General features: G+C 39.0%; 2 protein-coding genes and 1 non-coding gene across 3 annotated transcripts in view; 2 read left to right on the forward strand and 1 right to left on the reverse strand.

The window, feature by feature from the left end:
* Positions 1-251: 251 nt before the first annotated feature.
* Positions 252-7,955, reverse strand: tpi1b (triosephosphate isomerase 1b). The gene is made up of 7 exons (XM_033981232.2): positions 7,737-7,955; positions 5,348-5,471; positions 3,805-3,889; positions 3,581-3,713; positions 3,413-3,498; positions 3,247-3,334; positions 252-3,169 (listed from the first exon to the last, which is right to left on the reverse strand). The coding sequence occupies exons 1-7, from the start codon at positions 7,843-7,845 to the stop codon at positions 3,051-3,053; spliced, it is 744 nt and encodes a 247-aa protein (XP_033837123.1). The 5' UTR covers positions 7,846-7,955; the 3' UTR covers positions 252-3,050.
* Positions 7,956-9,369: 1,414 nt separating this feature from the next.
* Positions 9,370-9,422, forward strand: LOC117384521 (U7 small nuclear RNA). The gene has a single exon (XR_004542508.1). It is a non-coding gene; the product is annotated as a U7 small nuclear RNA (small nuclear RNA).
* Positions 9,423-12,845: 3,423 nt separating this feature from the next.
* Positions 12,846-26,105, forward strand: part of lpcat3 (lysophosphatidylcholine acyltransferase 3) — a 30,419-nt gene continuing 17,159 nt past the window's right edge. Inside the window, exons 1-3 of the mRNA XM_033981650.2 lie at positions 12,846-12,974; positions 22,200-22,307; positions 25,627-25,733. Of these exons, the coding sequence (XP_033837541.1) occupies positions 12,890-12,974; positions 22,200-22,307; positions 25,627-25,733 (300 nt within the window). The 5' untranslated portion in view covers positions 12,846-12,889. The remainder of the gene's footprint in view (positions 12,975-22,199; positions 22,308-25,626; positions 25,734-26,105) is intronic.

Genomic DNA, 26,105 nt, shown 5'->3' on the forward strand with positions numbered 1-26,105 from the left:
GGCCCGTCATGTCATTTTATGTGGCCCGTGACAAAGTAAATTAAAAGATCTGACCGTCTTAAAATATCAGTTTAACAAAGAGATTCAGTTTCACAGCCTTTTTTTCATATCTATACAAATCCACGTGCAATATTTGTGACTTAAAATAAATAATAATATAGAATAAATATAGAAACGGTTAATTAACAAGATTCAAAAGTAGTCGCATTTATTTTACAGTTACATTTAGTTACCGTCTTAAAGTTACATCTGGCCTTTTGAGAGCAGCCATTTTGTTGACGTGGCCCTCGGAGAAAATGAGTTTGACGCTTCTGCTCTAGACGTTTATGTAGAAAAGTTACATAATGCTTCTTTAAACAAGGCAAATCACAATATTCAAGTAATAAAAATGTAAGAATTTGCAGCGAGGAAAGACGTTTTGCAGCGGGACTCACAGGACCCACCTCCAGGATCTGAGACGTACAAACTACTCGTGTAAAGATGAAAAAAAAACGCTCTGAAAATGCGTTTACGTAGCTACAGAACGCGAAATATCTGAAAGAAAATGTGTTTTGTAACGTGCGAGTACTATAACCTGAGTATTTTTACACAGATTTGCATTGTATTTAAGTATAAACCTGCACCGTAGACTGTATATAAATGGACATAGCTAATAAAATGTGCATATAATAGGTCTATATGTATATTTTTATTAAATATAGTCCACTTTTTATACAGTCTATGCACATTTTAGCAACATATGATCAAAAACCGCTTCATATTTGCTTCTTAAATCTGATTAGACCAAGAAAAATCACAGCTGCCTCGTCACAAGTGCTGTGTTTTTATATTTTTCTGGCTAATTCTGTGCAGTTTGGAGTTTAAACTGTGTGATCAGGTGCTGCAGTGTATTATTTTGATTGTAGTAAAGTATCTGTACTCTGAATACGTCCAAATGAAAGGGTAACTGTGCTGGAAAAGTGACTCAAAACGACAAACTAAAGCTTCAGGACGACATCAAACTGATAAATCCAGATCTGCCTCTTTGTTGGTTTTAAATTGAGTTAAATCGAGTGTTAAGTCGTATTTTATCCTCCACTCAAAGAGAAGGACTTGAGTCTGTGGTGAGCACCTGCAGAAGAGACTCTTGAACGAGTGAACGAGTGAGGTCCGCTCTCGGTCTCTTCATCAGCAGAACAAATACTTAAACACATTTTAATTCAAGAGACGAAGAGGAGGAAGAGGAGGGAGAGGAGGGAGAGGAGGAAGAGGGTCATGTGGACAGTTTATGAAGCTCCTACTGGGTTTTCCCTCACAGATTTAGAAACGTTTTAGAGCCGGGATGGGGAGGAGAGGGAGGAGAAGAGAAACAGGGAGAGAGGAGAGAGGGAGGAAAAGAGACAGAGGGAGAGGAGAGAGGGAGAAGAGAAAGAGGGAGGAGAAGAGAAACAGGGAGAGAGGAAGAGACAGAGGGAGGAGAAGAGAAAGAGGGAGAAGAGAAGGAGGGAGAGAGGGGAGAGAGGAGAAGAGACCGAGGGAGCGGGGGGGAGGGGAGGGAGGGAGGAGAAGAGGGAGTGGGAGAGAGAGGAGAAGAGAAGGAGGGAGAGGGGAAGAGACAGAGGGAGAGGAGGGGAGAAGAGAAAGAGGGAGCGGGGGGAGGGAGGGAGGAGAAGAGAAACAGGGAGGAGAAGAGAAAGAGGGAGTGGGAGGAGAAAAGAAGGAGGGAGTGGGAGGAGAAGAGAAGGAGGGAGAGAGGAAGAGAGAGGGAGAGGAAGGAGAAGAGAAAGAGGGAGTGGGAGAGAGGAGGGAGAAAAGGGAAGGAGAAGAGAAAGGGAGTAGGGGGTAGAGACAGAGGGAGGAGAAGAGAAGGAGGGAGAGGAAGAAAGAGGGAGCAGGGGGAGGATGGAAAGAGAAGGTGAGGAGAAGAGAAAGAAGGAGGAGGGAAAGAGGGAGGAGAAGAGAAAGAGGGAGAGAGTGAGCAGGGGAGAGGAGGGAGGAGAAGAAAAGGAGGGGAGAGAGGAAGAGACAGAGGGAGGAGAATGAGGAATAACATGGGAACTGCACAATTTATGCATCATATCGATTTTATAATGAGTAAAAAAAAGGGGTCGGCTGAAGAGTCCAAGGACAGTCGTGCACGAAAACTAAAGAAAAACTATGAAACTAAACTGAAAGACAATTACTCTACCATGTTTATATTATTTACAGGAAATGCGTTGCCATCTCCCAAAAGTCTGTGTTTTCAGACTGAAAGCGTCGTCCCTGAACGTCACGCTTCTGTTTGTGTTTATCTCGCAACACCGCCCCCTGCTGGACGAGGAGCAAATGTGCAACGTCAAATTCAGGAGAAAAAAAAAAAAAAAACTGAGAAAAATGACTTCCTTTGTCTTTGTATCGGGGCTTTACCATCACTCGTCGCATTCCTCTGTTTTCCCTTCTCTTATTTCTTTCAAATTGGTTTATATTAGTTCATGACGAGGACAAAAATAAATGTTCCTGCATCGTGTCGTCTGCAGGTCACTTCTGTAATAAGATACACCGACTCCATCTACACTCGGACTTAGAAGAAAACAGATTAGTCTTGTAGAGAAACACGACCATTATGCAAAGTCACTGACAGTCTCAGTTTATTATAACGTTTGAGTTGAGCCTCAAGTCAAATACAGTCAAATAAACTCCACAGAGATGGACAGAGCCAAAGAGCCAGAGCCGTGTCGTCTACAGGATGAAGCACAGAGCAGAACGTTACAGTAGAAACACAAATATCTGAGCCCAGACGCCGTTTACACAACACTTTGTAAACTTGTTCAAGTAAAGTTGTGGACTGCTGGTCCATAAAGTGTAAGTCGTCTGCAGCTGTGGAAGTTTGAAGCACAGACTCTAGACCTCAGGACTTAACTCAGTGCAGTAAAATGTAAAATGTGCCAATCTGTCCCTTTCAACGAAAAGAGCGAAGTACAGGTAAAGCAGGGAATGACAACATTGCACAAATCTTTCAATAAAAAGGGAAGTGATGAACATGGGTTGAACAATCTAAACGCGTCCGAACCTCCGACACTATCCACCGTTTTTTACGCCTTTGCGTTGATGATGTCGACGAACTCCGGCTTCAGAGAGGCTCCGCCCACCAGGAAACCGTCCACGTCCTTCTGTGACGCCAGCTCTTTGCAGGTGCCACCGGTCACAGAACCTGAGAGAAAAAAACTCATGAGAAACCGCCCCCGATGTGATAAAATAATAAAATAAACCCGTCGCAGAAGCGCTGACCTCCGTAGATGATCCTCACAGAGTTGGCCACGGCCTCGGACACGTTGGTCTTGAGCCATTCCCTCAGTTTCTCGTGAACTTCCTGAGCCTAAAAATGTGACGTAAAAACCAAACTTAAACACGGGAGCTGACATTGCAACAGCAGAAACGCGTGTCTAATCTCCACCTGCTGAGGGGAGGCGGTCTTCCCTGTGCCGATGGCCCACACCGGCTCATAGGCCAGCACCACTTTGCTCCAGTCTTTCACATTGTCTGGACAAAAAGATAAGATGTGCTTTAGTGTTGCACAAGTGTGAGTGTTTCTCCACAGGTTTGCACAGGGAGAGGGTCACACCTGCGATGACTTTGGTCTGTGCAAACACGACCTTCTCGGTGATGCCTCCCTCCCTCTCGTCCAGCTTCTCCCCGATGCAGGCGATGACCCCCAGTCCACTCTCCAGAGCGTGGGCCGTTTTCTGACCGATGAGCTGCACACACACACACACACACAGTCACGGTTAAGTCTATTCAAGTGCATTTTCCCGACGACGTAAAAGAAACAAAGTGAGCGGCGTTTACCTCGTCGCTCTCTCCGAAAACATGGCGTCTCTCGGAGTGTCCCAGGATCACCCAGTTAATGCCACAGTCCTTGATCATCGCAGGGCTGGAAACAGAGACATCAGGGGAATGAAAATCACTTTTGGTAAATGGTAAACCTTTTTTTTTTTTTTTTTTCCATTCACACAGGTGGGTCAAGTGTCTTGCCCTCAAACACAACAACAGTGTTCATCTGTGGGAGGTGGAATTGCACCGACAACCTGTGGGTCAGTGGATCTCCTCACTCTAATGTTTATGCCAAGAGCGGGATTTGAACCACCAACCTCTGGATCAGTGGAGAAACAATCTGAGCTGTTTGTTCGTCCCTCTCCCTCTTCCTTCCTTCTGTCTCTCTCCTTCCTTCCTTCCTTCTGTCTGTCCTTCGTGTCTCTCTCCTTCCTTCATCCCCCTCTCTCCCTCTCCTTCCTTCCTTGTCTCTCTCCTTCGTCTCTCTCTCCTTCCTTCCTTCCGTTCTTTGTCTCTCTCTCCTTCCTTCCTTTGTTCTGTCTCTCCTTCCTTCCTTTGTTCTGTCTCTCCTTCCTTCCTTCCTTCCTTCGTTCCTTCCTTCTGCCTCTCCTTCCTTCCTTCGTTCCGTCTCTCCTTCCTTCCTTCCTTCCTTCTGTCTCTCCTTCCGTCTCTCCTTCCTTCCTTCTGTCTCTCCTTCCGTCTCTCCTTCCTTCCTTCTGTCTCTCCTTCCTTCCTCCCTCCCTCTCCCCTTCCTTCCGCCTTGCTCCTTCCTTCCTCTCTCTCTCTCTCCTTCCTTCCTTCTGTCCTTCCTTCCTTTGTTCCTTCTGTCCTTCCTTCATCTCTCTCTCCTTCCTTCCGTTCTTCATCTCTCTCTCCTTCCTTCTCCCCTTCGTCTCTCTCTCCTTCCTTCTCCCCCTCTCCTTCCTTCCTTCCTTCCTTCTCCCCCTCTCCTTCCTTCTCCCTCTCCTTTCTTTCTTCCTTCCTTCTCCCTCTCCTTTCTTTCTTCCTTCCTTCTCCCTCTCCTTTCTTCCTTCCTTCTCCCTCTCCTTTCTTCCTTCCTTCTCCCTCTCCTTTCTTCCTTCCTTCTCTCTCCTTTCTTCCTTCCTTCTCTCTCCTTTCTTCCTTCCTTCTCTCTCCTTTCTTCCTTCCTTCTCCCTCTTTCTTCCTTCCTTCTCCCTCTCCCTCTCCTTTCTTCCTTCTCCCTCTCCCTCTCCTTTCTTCCTTCTCCCTCTCCCTCTCCTTTCTTCCTTCTCCCTCTCCCTCTCCTTTCTTCCTTCTCCCTCTCCCTCTCCTTTCTTCCTTCTCCCTCTCCCTCTCCTTTCTTCCTTCTCCCTCTCTCCTCCAGTAGTGAGTGACATGTTTCATTCACTAAGTCCAAACTCTCACTTCAAACCTTCTGCTTCACTTCAATCAAAAAACACAACAAAAGAAAAAACTAAATCCTGATCAGCTCCTAAAAGCACGTGAGCATCATCTTCATTCCACCCAGTCCTGAGCAAAAACCACCATTTTGTGTCCGTCTCCGTGAACATTTCGACCCTCGTCCCGCGGCTCGTACCTGATCTCCCCAGTGAAGGCGCCTTTGGGAACCTTGTAGCAGTTCTGAGCGGCGACACCGAATTTGGCGTCGAGCTTGGACCTGACAAAGTCCAGGTAGATGGAAGGAGCACCGCACACGACCTCTGTGAAGAAAAGAAGAGCACGAACGTACGAATAAAATGAAAAAATACAAAGGTTTGGACACACACTTTCTGTATTTTTACTACTTTTTATATTACATCAAACACACGGAGTAAGATATATGGAATTACGTAGCACAAAATGTTACAAAAAATGTGAAATAACCTTGATTTGTTGAAAAATATTCTGCAAAGGGTGAATTTTGAGGTTTGAACGTAGCTCTGGATGTATAGAAAATGTAGAAAGTAGCAAAGATAAAAGGAAAAAAAAAAGATTCAGACGAGACGAGTTAACGTGCGAGTGAAACAAAACAACTCTACGTTTGTTTTTTGCTGAGGGAACATTATAAATTGTTAAATAACGCATGATATATGAATAGTACCGGCCCGCTACTTCACATAAAGATATAAAAATACACCGTTTTTAATTTTTTTTTTAAATATATGAGGACTTCAGTTCCTTTCCTCTCTTTGGCGCGAATAACATTTATAATCCGTCATCGTTACGTGAACCACAGACTCAAAACTCATGCAGAAAAGGAGTTTTTAAATCACAAAAGCAGCGTACGTTTTGTGATTTTGATGCAAACGACACTTTATTTGGGATTTCCACTGCTTTTTCCAGCAAGTGAACTACTCAAATTATAAACTACAATCTTTACAAACGAACACCAAACTTATGATTACGAGTTTCTGCTCAAACAACGCTGTACTGTCGAGTAAAATGTGTTAAAAAAAGCTGAAGGTTGCACGTTTTAAACTCTCAAAAGTTCACAATATCCTCTGCATGTGACCGGAGACTGTTCTATATAAAACTGTTTGTTGGATTTGGTGAAGGTCGTTTGTGTGAGCGAGTTAAAGGTTGAAGTTCATCTGGGAAATGTCAGACAGGGCGGCATACTGAAGGGGGCAGTGCCGGGGTCAAGAAAGGTCATTAAGAAAAGGACTTTGAATACAGTTAATTAAAACACGAGACATAATAATACTAGTTTTTAACTTTTGCGTAACAGGTGTGAATCAAATCTTTTTAAAAACTGAGCGAGAGACGACGGACGTGGTCGTTTAAACTCAAATAGTGAGAGTTTTGAATAGATCCTGAAGCTTTATCATGGATTTACTTAATAATAATCATAAAAAATACCTAAATATTGCAAAGAAACTTATAATCGTAGCACAAAATTATCCAAAATTTGCAACATACCTGCCTCATTCATACAAAAATCTTACAGTGTGAAAAGAAGCAGAGTGTTTAAGTAGCTTTAATTAAGTTATGAAGCGTTTTGTGATTTGTGAGCGAAAGATGCGTCATAAAATAATATCGTTTGGCATCCAGGCGTTTATTGTCCTATTTAATATTGATCCAAGCCACAAAACTAACTAATGCAAGGGAGAAAGTGCGATATAGAGTTAACTAAAGAGCTCTCCGGTCAATCAAAAGGGACAGTTCTGTGGATGGTCAGTTGCATAACCTCTGTGTGCCTCTGTGCAACCGTGTTATTTTTATTATAATGACATTTACGCAAGATATTTAATCACTTTCCCCCATATTACATAAATAAAACTGCATAAAATATATAAATAACCCTGGACATGACTAGGACAATATGTACAACTACATGGTTTTGACTCATGGCCACGTTGCGCTCCTGAACATTGCGTAAAATTGAGAAAACTAAACTGTTACTACACAAATTCCGCCATTTGGTTAATTATTACATAAAACTGGCGTATCTCTATGTGTGAAATAGTCATGAGTGATGCAGCTGAGGCCCGTGAATGCACCACCGTGCACAGGAGGCTCGGCCCTGCTCCGGTTTTCCGCTGCGTAACCGGAGAGTGGAGTACGTGCCGCTGCAAACGAACGCACGAACGCACCGACGCACGCCCACCTCCAGCACCTCCACCGCACCGACGCGAGCCAGGCATGTCACCCGGGCTCTGCTGCACCATGCCCGGGCACGCAGCTGCAGGACGCGTCGGTCTTTGAATGCGGCATGTCGTGCGTAAAAATGCAGTTATCCAATGAAGTCTGCGTGTGCGCACGGCCTGTACAGAGCTAAACCAGGTCAAAACTGGGACTAAACCGGGTCTAAATAACAGAAACGACCCAAATCTAAACTAGGATTAAACCAGAACCAATTTGGGCACGTGCATCAACCTGCCCGACCGCGTAATTCCACCTTTACGCGCATATGGCACACTCCACGGGCATTGCTCTGCGTAAAAGCCGAGTTTAATATAAAATGTATTGATGTTAAATCCACGTACCGACATTGGGGTCCACACTGGCTCCGTTCATGGTCTGAATGAGCTCCCCAAGGCTTTTCTTATCGCCGTTCATCTTCCAGTTTCCTCCGACAAAGAATTTTCTGGTCATGTTTGCGGTGCGCGGGTAGTTTTTTTATTTTGCTTAGAAATAAAGTCGTAACCTTCACAAACCACCTCCCGGGTCCTTCTTCTTCTTGTCTGGGCGAGAAGCGAGCGACACACCGGGGCCTGGAGGATTTATAAAGCCAGGCACGTGAGCCCTCCCCCCGCTGCGTTTCATTGGTTCAGCGCTGTGACGCAGGGATGACGTTGGCCAGTTTCAGGAAGTGCACGCGCAGAAAGTCATGATGCGTTCAGATACTGCTTGTTAAACTCAATCACCGTTATAAAGATGTAATTTAAAGGTTCTATATCACACAAAATTGACTCTTGTGAGGTTTAAGTCAAGTTTTAATGTTTCTAACTCATCAAAAACAGACCTGGAGTTTGAATAACCTTTTATTATTAGTCTTATAGCGGTAGTTTTCAAGTTAACGGCTCCTATTACCTTTAGTTCAGTAGAGATTGGCAATTCCAGGGCAGAAATGATCCCAGTGATTCTAGTGAAGGTGTGTGGAGTTTAAAAAACACAGTGGAGCACTTCCTGTATCACCACATGATGACATCACAAGGCGGAACAGAGCGTTTTTACAGTTTGAGAGAAGAACTCAGTCTAAATATGCAGAGTTTGTGTGTTAAACATGTGTGAATGAACCAAAACACAACTCCAGGTCTGTTTAGATGAGGAAAAAAAATTGTTATTTTCCTTGCGTGTCTGCTTGTCTCCATGGAGATGTCATTGCTCATTTGACCAATATGGCAATACACTTATCTCTGCAGTTTATTCAATTACAGGTGTTTTTGTTATCTAAAGAATACCTTGAAATAAATGCATTTTTACTGTTAAAGGGATCACCTTTCCACAGATCTGACCTGTTCGTCCTCATGGAGATGGTCAAGTTTAATGCCATACTGTGGATTATTTCAGGCAAAGCAATATCTCAACTAATACAAGCACCAGAATGTTACTAGTGCCACTTTAAATGTAATATAACACCCAAACTTACTTTATCTTACAAAAAACACAGCTCAGTGATAGTTATTATGTATTTATTTATATATTTATTTATTATTTTTTATAAGTTTTTGTCCATTTTTATCAATTTAATGTTATAATAATTTAGAAGCACCTTTTATATATATATTTTCCTCAATAATTACTATTTAAGACGTAGCATTGTGTACATCATCTAATTTGCGTTACATTCAGTGGAATTTGACCTGATTATTTGATTGGCCAGACACAGAGGACACGCCCTTTCTCCCGCTCAGACCTGCCTCCTATTGGACAATACTTCTGCTAATCTGAATACGCGCAGACGTGAGTTAAATTGTACTACTTGTAGATTTAGAGACTTCTTAGTTCAAACTGATCTAATGCCACGTGTTGCTAACGCTTATAACCATCTATAAAACCTAAAAAAATAAATAAATAATTCCGTATAATCAGAAATCATGAAAAAGTCTCTGACACCATGACTGAGACCGTTATGAGTATTTTACTTGAGATTAGACGCATGCGCAGAAACGTCAGAAGTTTTGCTCTTTTAGATTTTTCCAGCAGGTTTCCCATAATGGGGAACCCCTCAAACATGTGAAAAGAAATCAAAATTTGACTTTGGTGAATCAAAAGTTTTCTAATTTCAAGTTTTCCATAAAATAAAGAAGCTGTGTCCAATGTAGAAGAAGTAAAGTATTTTAAGTTGAGAGGTTATGTACTATTAACTATAATTATTTCTGTTTTTAACTTCTGCATTACTTTATTTTTTTCTCGTTTAGATTTCATACAATTGTAAACATATAAAGCACCAACAGCGCCTCCTAGTGTTCAGGCTGTGTGCAGTTTTCCTGTCCTACCACCAGATGGCGCTCTCATGTTAGTCTGCAGTGTTGTTGGTTTTTTTGGCTTTTGTTTTTACACAGGTCAGAATGTTCTGTGTGTGGAGTCTCCAGCACAACTCTGGGTGATTCTGACCCAGTTTGGATTATTATTTCAAATTATTTTTTTTAGGGGGTTATTTTTCTACCCAATTTTTGGTTATGATGTAAGTTACTCTGATGAGGTAATACAGAGGATAAGGCGTATAATCGTCACCACAATGCGAAAAAAAAAAAAAATAAGTAAATAAAAATAAAAATAAAAAATAAATAAATTAATAAAAAAATAAAAACAAATAAAAAATTAATTAATTAATACAAAATAAAAATAAATAAAAAATAAATTAATTAATACAAAAAAAATAAAAATAAAACAAGGAAAAAAACTAAAAAAAACTAAAAATAATAATAAATTAAAAAAACAAAACACCACAGTACGATTAAAGAAACATTTATTTTGACCAGGCACATTTATTTGTACAGGGAACTCGTACACAAAGTAATTCAAAGTGCTTTACAGAATAAAAACACATTAAAATCACAATACAACAAATCAGAACATAAATCCATCCATCTACACCAAACTTATTTTGACTAAACATCAGCCTGTCCAGGGACTACAGGTGGAAATTTGTACTTTAGCTATAACCTGGCACCAAATATCTTTCCTGTTTTTTTAAGGTAATGTCGTGCACTGTCTCTGTTCAAATAAAAGCAGACCATACCAAATAATCACCATAAAATTAACATTAAATTAATATCACACCATTAACAGTTGCACATAAATGATTCTGCTGCAAAATGAGGATCAGGATTTATCATATTAAAGTTTGTTCTGGTTAAACTTGGTGAAGAGACAGAACTTTGCGGTTGTGGACACTTGAGTCTCAGGAGATTCCTCTATAAAAACAGAGAGAACGTGTCGTGGTTACAGGTAGAATCGTGAGACGGTGAAATATGAAGCAGAACGCAAATTGTGTGGATTTATCTGAGAAACATTCAAATCCAAAATGGAGCGACTTTTATGGTGCGGAGCTGCAGTTACAGACAGTTTTGTTCAGACTTCATCAGGAGTCACAGGGTCAAATGTTCCTTTAGTGACATGAACTGACATAAAATGATTAAACTGTGGAATTTTTGGTATAAAATCACAAAGATAAAGTCAGAAAACATGTATCAATCCCTTTAAAAACGTTTCCCATGAGCATCAAATGACATGGGTAATGGAAGAGTTTATATTTGACCCATTTCTCTGTGCTGTTTGAGAGGATTTGGGTCGAAAGGTGAGACAATATTTACCATTATATTCCATTAAAAACGACCCAACTATGACCCCCGACCTGTGGACCCAGTGTTTGGGTTAAGTAAAACGACCCGACTCTGTGAAAATACCCCAAAAAGTGACACAACGGCCCCAAAGTAGCAACTGAGTAGAAAAAATAACCAGTGTTTTTATGGCACAGGGAAGCCAGGAGTAAATGAATGAGGTGTAGGACTAAACTAGACCTAAATAAGACCAGGACCAAACCCGTTATATCCATTAGCAGTGAATATTTTTATTTTACCCCCAAACCAAAACAAGCGCAAATTCCCCAAGGAGTCTACAGTGCATATTTGTTCCATGTCTAATACCAAAAAAAACTTGTTCTTCTCACGAGTCTGTGTATTTTAGCTGGATGGTTCACAACCTTCTGGCCTGGGAACGCCTTGGGGTCCCACTGGAGGAGCTGGAGGAAGCGTCTGGGGTGAGGGAAGTCTGGGAGTGTCTCTTTAAACCGCTGTGACCCGGCCCCGGATAAGAGGAAGCAAACGGATGGAGGGTTCACAAGCTTTGGTACTAAGGAACAGACTTGATACCGATTCCGATACCACAGTGATAATTAAAAACTGTTTAAAGTCAATACAGTTCCATTAAGTGTTATTATTTATCCCGAATGTAATAAGCGCACAAACCTTTATAAATGAGGTTATGATGCCGACATTTACTCACCTGACAGTGCCACCCATAATCACACAACCCTCTGGACCCCTATCGACCCGGGCCTGCCCCACAGACCCCGGTGCAGAAAACATTATTTTGTTTATTTATTCCCACAGAGCACGGTCGTGGGTCTGAGGTCCCCAGAATTAGAGCCTCTTCCTGTTAATTTATATTAGAGAGGGGCCCATGTGAGGCTTCTTGCCCCAGGCCCCCTAATTTCTGTCAAAGGCCTTGCCACAGTTAATTGTAATTTTTTTTTTTTTTTTTACCATTAATTAAAATAAAGGATAATACAGTTTGGTTAAGAAAATAGAACAGAAAAATGTAATAATAATAATAATGATGGTAATAATAATAATAATAATGATGGTAATAATAATAATAATAATAATAATAATAATAATAATAATAATAATAATAATAATAATAATAATAATAATAATGCATACATACAATTGAATTACCATTAATTAAAATAAAGGACAATACGATTTGGTTAAGAAAATAAAACAAAAAAAATGCAATAATAATAATAATAATCATAATCATACGCGCAATAATCATAACAATAATAATAATCATCATAATCATAATAATCATAATGCATACATACATACAATTGAATTACCATTAATTAAAATAAAGGATAATACGATACGGTTAAGAAAATATAACAGAAAAATGCAATAATAATAATAATAATAATAATAATAATAATAATAATAGCATTAAAATAATACAATGAATGTTAAATAAAATAAATAAATACAAAATAATACAATGCATGTTAAATAAAATAAATAAATCATTCAATAAATAAATACATAATTAAAAAATAATGCAATACATGTCAAATAAAATAATACAATGCACGTTAAATAAATAAATAAATAAATACACACATACATAATTAAATACATGTTAAATTAAAATAAATAAAAGCATTATGAGTTCCCCAGGTTGAAGGACCCATCCGCCTCTGACCCACACTTCATACTCCATTATAACTACAGCAGCTCATCAATAAAAACGGACTAAACATAATTTAAAAACCCTGAAAAAGACCCTGTCCTCGGCCCGTGAGGGAGGAGTTGTAAAAGGAGGAGCTCGTGCCTATAAAGAGCCGGAGTGTGTCGTTCTGAATCAGGAGACTCGAGTCAGGCGGCGCGTGGACACGTTTCCGCCCACAACAAAGATGGCGGCTCCCGCACTGGAGAAACTCTCAGAGTCCCTGGGATCCCCGGAGCCCGCTGTGCGCCTCATGCTGTCCATTTTAATCGGTGAGTCGCGTGTTTCGTGTGGTTAGACGTGTCTTTATTCACGCGTGGACGTTTAGGAGCCGTTTATGGAGCCGCTGGGCGAAAATAACCCGTTTTTGTGGAGTGTAGAAAGTGAAGTCAACGCTAATCTGAGCCCAGTCTGCGCAGATCTGTCCAAAGATCTGTCCAAAAAGCAGCAATAGAACTCTAAATGTGCCTGCACCTCAACAAAACTGCATTTTTAACATGATTTAGTCGTGAAATATGTGATCTCCGGCGTGTTTTTGACTAATCTGACACGTTAAATTAGCAGTAAAACCCGTTAACCGTTGAATCTGGACAGTGTGTGTTCAGTGTTTTGTGTGTTTTTTTTACCTTTAAATCTATTTGTTGTTGAATCTATTTGAACATTTCGTAATATTGACATGTTGTTTGCTGAAATGACCTCCCTCAGTGTGAATTACATTTGGACAGATTGTGGTTAAACATTGTTCCACGTAGATTTGTTTACCAAGACGTGTCCTGTGTGTGTGTGTGTGTGTGTGTGTCCTGGGTGTGTGTGTGTGTGTGTGTGTGTGTGTGTGTCTGTGTGTGGAGAGGATTAGGATCAAGGCTTTGACATAACACAGACACATGGACAACTGCTTTTAAAGAGTTTATTTTAAATTATAACTCAAATACAGCTTGTTTTAATGCATTGCTGTGTGTATGTTGTCAGTGGGTTGTGTAGCAGTGTGTCTCGAGTGTGTGTAACCTAGAAATACTCTTATACTGCTGCAGAGAAGGGGGAGGTCAGGCGTGTGAACTTTGACCTAATGCACACTTTGACACGTCTGTAGTCTCCATAAAGCCTCATACCACACGGCAAAAGCGACGACTCTGCACATAATCCTGATTTCTAATGTCGTGTTGTGGTATTTTTGTGTAATAACGGCGTGATATTTGTATTTTCGTGGTATTTTGTGAAGTAATAATAAGGTTGTTGGTAAAGAAATAACACAGTGTTCTGAATGTGTCGGTTTTATTTTTGTTTCAAAAAAAGATCTGCTCATTTTTGTTGTGAGAGAAATTGTGATTCTGAGCAGAAGAAACAAGTAAATTTACTCGAGTAAAACCAGGTTAAGTGTGTTTTTTTAAGGTTGGTACTACTGATACTACTACTGATACTAGTGCTACTACTACTACTGGTACTGCTACTACTACTAGTACTACTGGTACTAGTACTGCTACTGGTACTACTGCTGCTACTACTACTACTGGTACTACTACTGATACTACTACTACTGCTGCTACTACTATTGCTGCTACTACTAGTACTGATACTACTATTGCTGCTACTACTAGTACTGATACTACTACTACTGGTAGTACTGCTACTACTACTGATACTACTACTACTACTGGTACTACTATTACTACTGGTACAACTACTATTACTACTGGTACAACTACTATTACTACTGGTACAACTACTATTACTACTGGTACAACTACTACTACTACTGCTACTATTACTACTACTGGTGCTACTACCACTGCTACTGCTACTGGTACAACTGCTAATATTACTGCTACTACTGCTGCTACTGCTAGTGGTGTTACTGGTACAACTACTAGTAATACTACTGGTACTACTGGCGAGGCAAGTTTATTTGTACAGCACAATTCGCTCACAGAATAATTCAAAGTGCTTTACAGAATAAGAAAAACCTTAAAATCACACAAATCAAAACATAAATAATCACAAATGATCATCATAAAATTAACATTAAAACAGAAGAGTAGAATAAAAACCTACTGGTACGACTACTACAGCTGCTGCTATGGTGCTACTGCTACTACTACGACTACTATTTCTACTGCTACTACTACTACTGGTCGCACTGGTACTACTTCTGCGACTACTACCAGGTCCGTTGACAGAAATAACGGGGCCCGGGGCAAGAAGCTTCACACGGGCCCCTCTAATGTAAATTAATAGGAAAAAGGTCAAATTCTGAGCCCCTAAAACCAAAGGTCCTGGGACAATGAGCCTTTTGTGCCCCCTATGTCGACTACTACTACTACTACTACTACTACTGCTACTCCCACTACTGTTTCTTTCAGTCTAATAAAATCACAATTTGCATTTTAGCATCATGCAAATCACAAAAGTTGCATAAAAACTTCAAAGTGAGTGAGTGGATTATATTTTCGGGGTCAGTTTTTTTTTGGGGCTTGTAACTTTATCTTGAAATGTAAAAAAAATAAACAGCAAAACAAGTCAAATACTCATTTATCTTTACATTTAAATAAAAATAATCCTGTCAGTCATTTGTTTTGTGCTGAAAGTTCACTCTGTGCTCACACTCGTACACTTTTGATTGAGTAATGTGCCAGTGCCGCAAACTGCTCCTTGCTCCGGTCTTGCTTCATAATGTTGCGTAATCTCGTGGTCATATAGTAACCGTCAGAGCGCCACGGCAACAGCAGTTAAGCCATAAGTGCGGCGCTTTTCAGGCAAGGTTCTTCTGAGGCGAATTCTTCCATTTTTACAGTCGCAACTAACGGTTATTTTAAACTAATATCGAAACTAGACTCATTTGAGCGGGTATCGATTCTAAAAACAAAAAGTCACATTCACAGGACAGAAGTGAAGTTTTCCTGGATATTACAGAGAATAACACGGATATAAGGCCACGTGGGGAAAATATAAAACAAAGTACAAACATTTAATATCGAAAATCATGTTCTGTTGTCTAAAGCGGTGGAAGCAAACTGAAATTCACACTCGGTCGAAAGTAAAAACTGAGTCAAATTCACAGGTCAAACTCAAAATGTATCCAAATGATGTGTAAAGTTTAACCTTTTTATGGAAACAAAATCTGGAACAACTCGAGCTTGATATTAGAAACATGAAATGAAATAAATGATGTCTCTCTCTGTTGCCTTTCAAGTTTCTTTTTAAAGTAAATCTTTTTTACACAAACTTAAAAAACAACAAAACAATTATAACTCGATTCACGGAAAATTCGACTTTCAAACTATTAACAGTCCGTTCTTAGGAGTAGAAAAGTGCACAGAGAAAACACATATTCAAGCTCAATTTGCTACACTCTGATTTACTCTGCGCATTGGTCTCGACTGTGTAGCAGCAAAGCATTCTGGGATTTGTAGTATTAGCGGTGCATGCGCTATACACCGTCGGGTCAAGTCTAATGCGCGTTTGATATGACCTCACGGGCCAGATATAATCACACCGCGGGCCAGATTTGGTCCCTGTGCCTGAGTTTGACTTGTATAAAGGAAGGGAATCGGTATCGAGTATTGAGTATTACTTAGAAACGAAATTGAAATTGACGCTAGCTGCCATTAACGATTATTTAAGTAGTGGGCTAAACAAATGATGGAAAAAAAATACATTTTCCAAAACGTAACAGTTGAAACATGGAGACTGGAGGCTTTGATACAGAGAATATTTATGTATATTTTAATTTAATCTCTGTCTTTGTTCTTCTAGTTTGTTTAAAGGTCTTTTGGCATTTGTGTGAGAGTTTGCATAGTCCAGATAACGATTATCTCAGCTCGATTACACGTGTTAAGAGTCTCTGTGCTGCTGATTCATTCCGTCAGCCATATTGTATTGATCTGTCATTAAAAATCCAATAGAATTTTCTTTCTTTAGTTCATTTAAAACACGACTTAACCTGCTCAAAGTGCTTCACGTAAACAACAACAAACAAAAACAAATGTACATGAAATACGACACATGGGCAAAGAGCAATAAAACAATAAAACGCAAAGATAACAGAAAAAGTCTTTATACCTAAACGTGGGACGACTCACTCAGACATTTTAAAATTTTACTTTCATTTTAGTGAATTTTTATGTTTTATCGATATTTTATTCTGTTTTTGGTCTAAATGATGTCGGTCAAATTACAAGTCTGATCCTCTTCTGTCTTTATCTTTATTTATGTGGGCGAACCATAGACTGTATTTACAAATGGGCGTAGCTAACCTGCTAGCCGCCGCGTTACAAACAGGAAGTGATCATGTGCGCACTTCCTGCTCCGTCGACTCTGGCTCCAGTTCACTTTCTATGTAAAAACTGTGTCCTCTCTCTGTACCTGCTGCTGTCGGACTCCTGATCCTGGGGGTTTTATTTCACTATTGTGTCTGTAAATCAAGATATGAACATTAAAAACAGACGAATCAGGCGCGTTAATGCTCCTGCTAGCGTTAGCAACAGGTTTGATTGACACGGGTCCCTGTTTAAAATAAAATACACACAAAAAAACAAACAAAGCAAATAAATACTGTATTTTTCAGATTATAAAGTGCATCTGATTATAAGTTGCACTCTCGAAATGAAAAAAATGTGACTTATATGGACTTGTATACTTTTTTTTTCTGGACTATATGTGTCTGAATAATAATAATACATTTTATTTAAATAGCGCTTTTCAAGACCCTCAAAGACGCTTTACATAGAAGAACAATTTGAAAAAATACAAACATTTAAAATCAATACTCATAATAATTAAAGATTAAATGCAGCTTTGAACAGGTGATGTGATTCGTAGTTTATTTTTAAAGCTGCACTATGTAACTTTTCTAGTGGAGGACTTCCGTCACTCGATTGTCTCGTGGGAATGTTACTGCTTTGTCTGAATCGTTCCACAGTATCTTTCATTCATTTTAATTCAAATCGTTTAAGGGGACGCCCTGCTTGTTACCATGGAGATTTCCAAGTTAATGCCAGTCTGAGGAACATTCCGGAAATTCTTTACGGAGGAAGGTGTGGCTAAATAAATAAATGAGTACTTACAGTGGTGCATGAAGTACTCAGGCTTGTTACTTAAGTAAAAGTACAAATACCGGAGCCAAAAGTTACTCAAGTAAAAGTATCACATTGGAAAGAAAAGTAAAAGTATGTAAGTAGTGTTAAAGTACATTTTTAAAGAGTAAAAAGTAAAGTGTAAATGTAGAGATATTGATTAAAATGAGACATATTTTAGTCACAGTAAAAACACAAATCCATTTCTTAACGTGTCTCATAAATGTTGTGCGCTGTATTTCCAGAGTATAAGTCGCTCCAGCCAAAAAATCCAAAATAATGAAGAAAAAAACAGATATTTCACATATAAATTACATCTGAGTATAAGTCACACCCCTGGACAAACTATGGAAAAAACAAAAAAACAAAAGTGCGACTTATTGTCTGAACAAAACAAAAATAAATACCATATTTTCCAAAGTCAAAGCTTGAACGTTTAAAAAGCCAAAGTGCTTCACATAAAAGTAAAAAAAAAGTCACATAAACCAACAAATGTACAGATAAAACAGAACATGGAAAAGAACGATACAACACCAGACTGTCCTGTGACGAGAATCAGACTCCAGAGAAAACAGAGTCGCTTCAGTCTGAGCCTTAAGTCTGTGTTGTGTAAATACTGTAGTACTGTGTGGCCTTAATACTGTAGTACTGTGTGGCCTTAATACTGTAGTACTGTGTGGCGTTAATACTGTAGTACTGTGTGGCGTTAATACTGTAGTACTGTGTGGCCTTAATACTGTAGTACTGTGTGGCGTTAATACTGTAGTACTGTGTCGTGTTAATACTGTAGTACTGTGTGGCGTTAATACTGTAGTACTGTGTGGCGTTAATACTGTAGTACTGTGTGGCGTTAATACTGTAGTACTGTGTGGCCTTAATACTGTAGTACTGTGTGGCGTTAATACTGTAGTACTGTGTCGTGTTAATGCTGTAGTACTGTGTCGTGTTAATACTGTAGTACTGTGTCGTGTTAATACTGTAGTACTGTGCGGCGTTAATACTGTAGTACTGTGTGGCCTTAATACTGTAGTACTGTGTCCTGTTAATACTGTAGTACTGTGTCGTGTTAATACTGTAGTACTGTGTCGTGTTAATACTGTAGTACTGTGTCGTGTTAATACTGTAGTACTGTGTGGCCTTAATACTGTAGTACTGTGTGGCCTTAATACTGTAGTACTGTGTCCTGTTAATACTGTAGTACTGTGTCCTGTTAATACTGTAGTACTGTGTCCTGTTAATACTGTAGTACTGTGTCGTGTTAATACTGTAGTACTGTGTCGTGTTAATACTGTAGTACTGTGTCGTGTTAATACTGTAGTACTGTGTCGTGTTAATGCTGTAGTACTGTGTGGCGTTAATGCTGTAGTACTGTGTCGCGTTAATACTGTAGTACTGTGTCCTGTTAATACTGTAGTACTGTGTCCTGTTAATACTGTAGTACTGTGTCCTGTTAATACTGTAGTACTGTGTCCTGTTAATACTGTAGTACTGTGTGGCCTTAATACTGTAGTACTGTGTGGCCTTAATACTGTAGTACTGTGTGGCCTTAATACTGTAGTACTGTGTGGCCTTAATACTGTAGTACTGTGTCCTGTTAATACTGTAGTACTGTGTCCTGTTAATACTGTAGTACTGTGTCGTGTTAATACTGTAGTACTGTGTCGCGTTAATAATGTAGTACTGTGTGGCGTTAATACTGTAGTACTGTGTCGTGTTAATACTGTAGTACTGCGTCGTGTTAATACTGTAGTACTGTGTCGTGTTAATACTGTAGTACTGTGTGGCGTTAATACTGTAGTACTGTGTTGTGTTAATACTGTAGTACGGTGTGGTGTTAATACTGTAGTACTGCATCGTGTTAATACTGTAGTACTGCGTCGTGTTAATACTGTAGTACGGTGTGGTGTTAATACTGTAGTACTGCGTCGTGTTAATACTGTAGTACGGTGTGGTGTTAATACTGTAGTACTGCGTCGTGTTAATACTGTAGTACTGCGTCGTGTTAATACTGTAGTACGGTGTGGTGTTAATACTGTAGTACTGCGTCGTGTTAATACTGTAGTACTGCGTCGTGTTAATACTGTAGTACTGCGTCGTGTTAATACTGTAGTACGGTGTGGTGTTAATACTGTAGTACTGCGTCGTGTTAATACTGTAGTACGGTGTGGTGTTAATACTGTAGTACGGTGTGGTGTTAATACTGTAGTACTGCGTCGTGTTAATACTGTAGTACTGCGTCGTGTTAATACTGTAGTACGGTGTGGTGTTAATACTGTAGTACTGCGTCGTGTTAATACTGTAGTACTGTGTCCTGTTAATACTGTAGTACTGTGTCCTGTTAATACTGTAGTACTGTGTGGTGTTAATACTGTAGTACTGTGTCCTGCTCCAGGTCAGGGTCTTATCTTCACTTTAAGTCACACTTTAACAGCTCAACTTTAATAACTCAACTGTCTGGAGCCTGTGTGTATTTTAGTCCATGACTTTAACCCCAAGGTCACTACTTCTACTAATACTTATACTATCATTACTATTACTACTACTACTACTACTGCCCAAAAAACGTCACCTTTTAAGTGACACTTTTACAACTCAACTGTCTGGAGCCTTTGTGTATTTTAGTCCACTCTTTACCCCCAAGGTTACTACTAATACTACTCAAAATATTCACCTTTTTAAGTGCCACTTTTACAACTCCACTCAACATTACTATTACTATTACCATTACTACTACTATTATTGTTACTACTATTATTTCTACTACTACAATTACTACTACTCAAAAAAATTCACTTTTACAACTCAACTGTCTGGAGCCTTTGTGTATTTTAGTCCACTCTTTTACCTCCAAGGGCATTACTACTACTACTACTACTACTACTACTACTACTACTACTACCCAGAAAATATGTTTTATTCCTCATTTATTGAAATATAAGTTAGTATAAAGTTGGTATAAAGTTGGCAGAGTAATAACACTGTTTTTTTAAAACCAAATCTTAACCTTTGCTTATTGTTTGAAAGAAAAAAAAAAATGCCATTACCATATTTTGAACAGACTGAAACTTTGTGTCAGTTTTATCTTCAAAAACATTTAATAAAACAAAAATATAAATTATGAGAAACAACGGAAACAGAAACGATGATTTTAATTGTAAAAACACAAAGTCATCAGGACTTTGGTTAAAACAGAATCCACAAAAACACTTTACTCTTCACATTTCTCCAAAATGATTCAGCTTAAGGAGCCGATCCAGCTCTTTCAATAACAATATCGATACTTTGACTTTAAGTATCTGATGATTCCCAATATGAACCGATACCAGTTAGAAAATGGCTCTTAGGTTTACACTGTTATTACACACTGGAGTTATCGGACGAGTCGTATTTGTCCTTGATGATAATGAAAACAGAAGAATCAAAACTGAAACTGAGACGAGGCCAGAATCAGCTGGACTCATCACAACTGAGAGCTCAAACCTGTAAGAACAGATCTACACATCATGTTTAAAGTGGACGGTTCAGGTTCAGGAAACTTTTTATTTATACACACGAGCGGAGAGGGTTTACAGCTGCACTTACACATACACACACACACGCACACACACACACATGCACACACACACACGCACACACAAAGAATGATTAGATTTAGACCTTTGTGTCACTATATCTGTTTCCTTCACTCATTCCTGTGTTTAACATGTGATTAAAACATGTCTAATGTCGTGATTTAACATGCCTGTGTGTTTAACGTGTGTCTAACATGTGTCTGTGTGTTTAACGTGTGTCTGTGTGTTTTAACATGTGTCTGTGTGTTTAACATGTGTCTGTGTGTTTAACATGTGTCTGTGTGTTTAACGTGTGTTTAACATGTGTCTGTGTGTTTAACATGTGTCTGTGTGTTTAACGTGTGTCTGTGTGTTTAACGTGTGTTTAACATGTGTCTGTGTGTTTAACATGTGTCTGTGTGTTTAACGTGTGTCTGTGTGTTTAACGTGTGTTTAACGTGTGTCTGTGTGTTTTAACATGTGTCTGTGTGTTTAACATGTGTCTGTGTGTTTAACGTGTGTTTAACATGTGTCTGTGTGTTTAACATGTGTCTGTGTGTTTAACATGTGTCTGTGTGTTTAACATGTGTCTGTGTGTTTAACGTGTGTTTAACATGTGTCTGTGTGTTTAACATGTGTCTGTGTGTTTAACATGTGTCTGTGTGTTTAACGTGTGTTTAACATGTGTCTGTGTGTTTAACATGTGTCTGTGTGTTTAACGTGTGTCTGTGTGTTTAACGTGTGTTTAACGTGTGTCTGTGTGTTTTAACATGTGTCTGTGTGTTTAACATGTGTTTAACATGTGTCTGTGTGTTTAACATGTGTCTGTGTGTTTAACGTGTGTCTGTGTGTTTAACGTGTGTTTGTGTGTTTCCAGGTTATCCCTGTGCGTTGTTTTATCGCCGGTGTCTTTTCTACCAGCCGCCCACTCTTCTTCACGTGTTCCACACTCTGTTTGGACTCGCCCTCGCTGCTTTCAACTTTGGTAAGACCCTGTGACACTTTGGACCATTGTTCACAAAAATATGTTTTCAAATGATCACTGCTGTTTTGAAGTTACTACTACTTTAAAATTATTTTTACTACAAAATATAAGTTTTGAAATTACTACAACTACAAAATATATATGCTTTTAAATTACTACTCCTTTGAAATGACTACAATACTAATTACTACTACAAAACACATGTGCTTTAACCTGGAGTTGTGTTCCGTTTCATTCATGTTTGAGTGACACTTTATGATGATGAACTCCAGACACTACATTATAACATGTACTGTACTGTACTGTACTGTACTGTACTGTACTGTACTGTACTGTACTGTACTGTACTGTACTGTACTGTACTGTACTGTACTGTACTGTACTGTACTGTGCTGTTTAAGGTCGATGGACCGTATGCAAACACGCGGTAAGTGGGCGAAACAATATATGGTCTATCTCTGTCTCTCGTCCTTCATCATTAGTTTAGTCAAAGTAGTACTTGGATATATTCATGTGTGTTTGAGTAGTCCTGTGTTCTCCTGTAGCTGAGGCTTGAGTCCTCAGAAAATTCCTGTTTTCACCTATCCCCTATCTCTGCCGTCACATAATGTCACATAACCATTTTCAAAAATAAAACTACCGTACATAAATAGCATGTTTCTATAATTTTTCAATGTTTTTCACATTTTGTTCATTTTAAACTGAAATATTAATAAATATCTATGTGTGTTATTCTTTAATACTACATCCCGCCAAAAACTTAATATTTTCTTTTACTTTGAAATAACCACATGTTAAGTTCCTGTTTTTAAATGAAGGTTACATCATTTTGTGGGTGTTATGATTTAACAGTTTAAAATAACAAGTCTAACACGATTTATTTGCTCTGAAATAAATATATAGATCATAATCAGTGATGGGGAGAATACTTTGAAAGTGTATTTGGTTACAGAATACTGAATACACAAATTTAAATGTGTTTTGTGATGTTTTCTGTTACATGGGCCAATCGCAGTACTGCGTTCTGAGTACTTTAAATACTTTAACACCATATTGCATTATATTATAGTGAAAAAACATGAGGGATATAATTACAAACGCCTTGATTTTTGCCTTGATGTCCAAATCGAGGTAAAATCACAAAGTCACACACTGTAAGACCTGTGTTTGTTAGTTTTTTTTTACTAATTCTGTGCAGTTCAAGGTCAAAACTCCACCATGAAGTACTGCTATGTATTACTTTTCATTTACAAAAGTAGCTGTTTTCTGAATACCAACAAATGAAAGTGTAACTGTACCAGAATACAATTACTACAACTAGTACTATAACTGTCTATTTCTATTATTAATACTACAGTTATTATAATTCTACCACTACAAATACTACAGTTGCTACTTGCTGTTGTACTCTGAATACCACCACATGAAAGAGTAACTGTACCAGAATACAGTTACTCCAAATAAGTATTTAGAATAAGTATTTTCAGTTTATTTATTCAGTTACTTCCCGACTCTGATCCTTTGTCTCTTTGTTTCGTTCTGTGGCTTTAACAATAGTGAGACGTGCAGGATTCAGCTCCGTTTTCTTCTTTTATTATGATTTTTTACAGTGACGTTCCACAAATCCACAGTCCTGTTTATATATTAGGTCATTTCAGATCAATATTGTTTTAGATTTTGTTCGTTAAAAACCCAAGTTCAGACGACCGCAGACGAGCGAAAGCAAAGAGACAAGCGAGTGGTTTTCAACTTCTCAAAATGTCTTCCTGCATCGGGTCAAAATTGCGGTGTGTAAAAACTGACCAGCGTCTTTTTGTTCTGAACTAGAAACGAAACTCCCTGAAACAGCACGTGTGATCTGGGGCTCGGAAAGTGCAGATAAAACCGTGTAATCCTGCGTTACTTTAAAATCACTGTCCGGCTGATGATGGACATTGAGTTTTTGACATTTACACATGATGAAATTGGTCCTTTTTTTGTGTAAAAGTATAGAAAATCCTTCCAGTAAAGTCCTTTTTTTTTTTTTTTTTGTAAGGATGGGCGACGTATCTGCTCCGGTTTCGATATCGGCCATTATTGATGTGATTTTTCGATATTTAAACCCGATATTCGATGCTGTTTTGATGTACATGGCGGTTGTTACTTCTTTATTCCTCATATTGATCGATTTTTGATGTGGTTTTATACATTTTCTGAGCTTTAACTTAAACGTTTTAAATAAAATAAACAAGTATTAAGTCGAGTTTGTGTTAGACTTGGTCAGAATTGGTATTTTAAACTGTGAAATCATTATAAATACACACATGGGCTCAGAACTAAGATAAATCGATGTATAGGTCGGTGTTTTCCAGGTGCTGATCCAGTCTCAGAGCATCACGTTTGTCTTTGTGAACACACTCATGAGTAAAAGAGAAATTATGGCTATAAAATTACATATGTACATACAGGAAATGCATTTTATTATTATTAGACCCATCATGAAAACAAACTTTGAACCAAGATACATCGCTACAGAGAAATGTTGCAGTAAACGATAATATTGAAACTACTTTACGCCAGTTAAAATAAAGCAAGATGATCTCAGAAAAACATTTTTAAACAGTCAGTCTCATTAAAAGACATGAGCTGTGACAAATTAACAGCAGAATGAACTAATTATTAACCACTGAAGGGACTTATTCAACTCTCTACAGCCCAAATCTTACCGTATTACAACAAAAATAAAATAAAAAATGGATAAAAGTCGATGTAGTGATGACGGTGACAGGCCTGGTTAAGTGAAAAGTTCATTTGTGATTTTTTTTAACTTCAATTTAAGATAAAATTGTGGGCTTTGCTGTGGGTTTTTAAAGCTGTAGACATCAGGAACAGCAGCAGGTAAATATCTGGTATCGATATTAACTCAAAGATGCATTCATATCTGCCCGTCTGTACTTTGTTTACGACTAAAACGAAAACGAAGATTAATAGCACTTGAGTCGAAATAGGAATTTGAACCGTCTGAATTGGCAGATCATTAAAACTGCATTTATTTAAGTCTCATTTCTCGTGCACACAGCTCTTTCTGTAGTTTAGACCTCCACAAATACTCTCTCAAATGCATGGGATTTTTGGATTAGTTTAAAGTTCAATGCTTGTCGGGAAAAAAAAACAATCTGAAATCGTGCAGCCGTGGCCTTATTGAACTGAACACTGAACTGGAGGAAGGAAAATACCTTTTTGTGCTGCGGTTGTACCGGTCACACTCGACTGCTCTCATCACCCCTCTCCCTCCTTCTCTCTCTCCGCCCCTCCCTCCTTCTCGTCCTCTCTTCCTCAGGTACACAGCTCAGTCACTCCGCAGCATGTATCCTTGTACAGTTCCTGATGCTGAGGCTCATGGGAAGGACGGTAACCACTGTCCTCAGCAGTTTTTTCTTTCAAATGGTAACTTCAACTTTAGTTTCTTTTGTTTACTTTTGTTCACATTTTACTTCTTTTATACAGTCTTTGCTAAACGCGGAGTGGATTGAGCGAGCGCCACGTCAACCACGGCGTTCACCTCAAGTCAAATGAAGCTCACCGAGGCTAGAGCGGTTATAGCGGCGAATTTGGAGACGAATTAAATATTTGGAATTCTGACCGCGAGTATCATAGCAACCAAAGAGCCAATCCGTAGCGAGGGTGTAGAAGGTAACGCCCACATCCCGCCCACGTCATTGGTTTAGGAAGGAGCGGGCGCTTAGCTACACGGTCAATCAAACCTGTTGCTAACGCTAACGGGAGCGACCTCGGGGAAAGACGACGCCTGATTTGTCT

Source organism: Periophthalmus magnuspinnatus, chromosome 16, assembly GCF_009829125.3.
Source record: "Periophthalmus magnuspinnatus isolate fPerMag1 chromosome 16, fPerMag1.2.pri, whole genome shotgun sequence".
Taxonomy (NCBI): domain Eukaryota; kingdom Metazoa; phylum Chordata; class Actinopteri; order Gobiiformes; family Gobiidae; genus Periophthalmus; species Periophthalmus magnuspinnatus.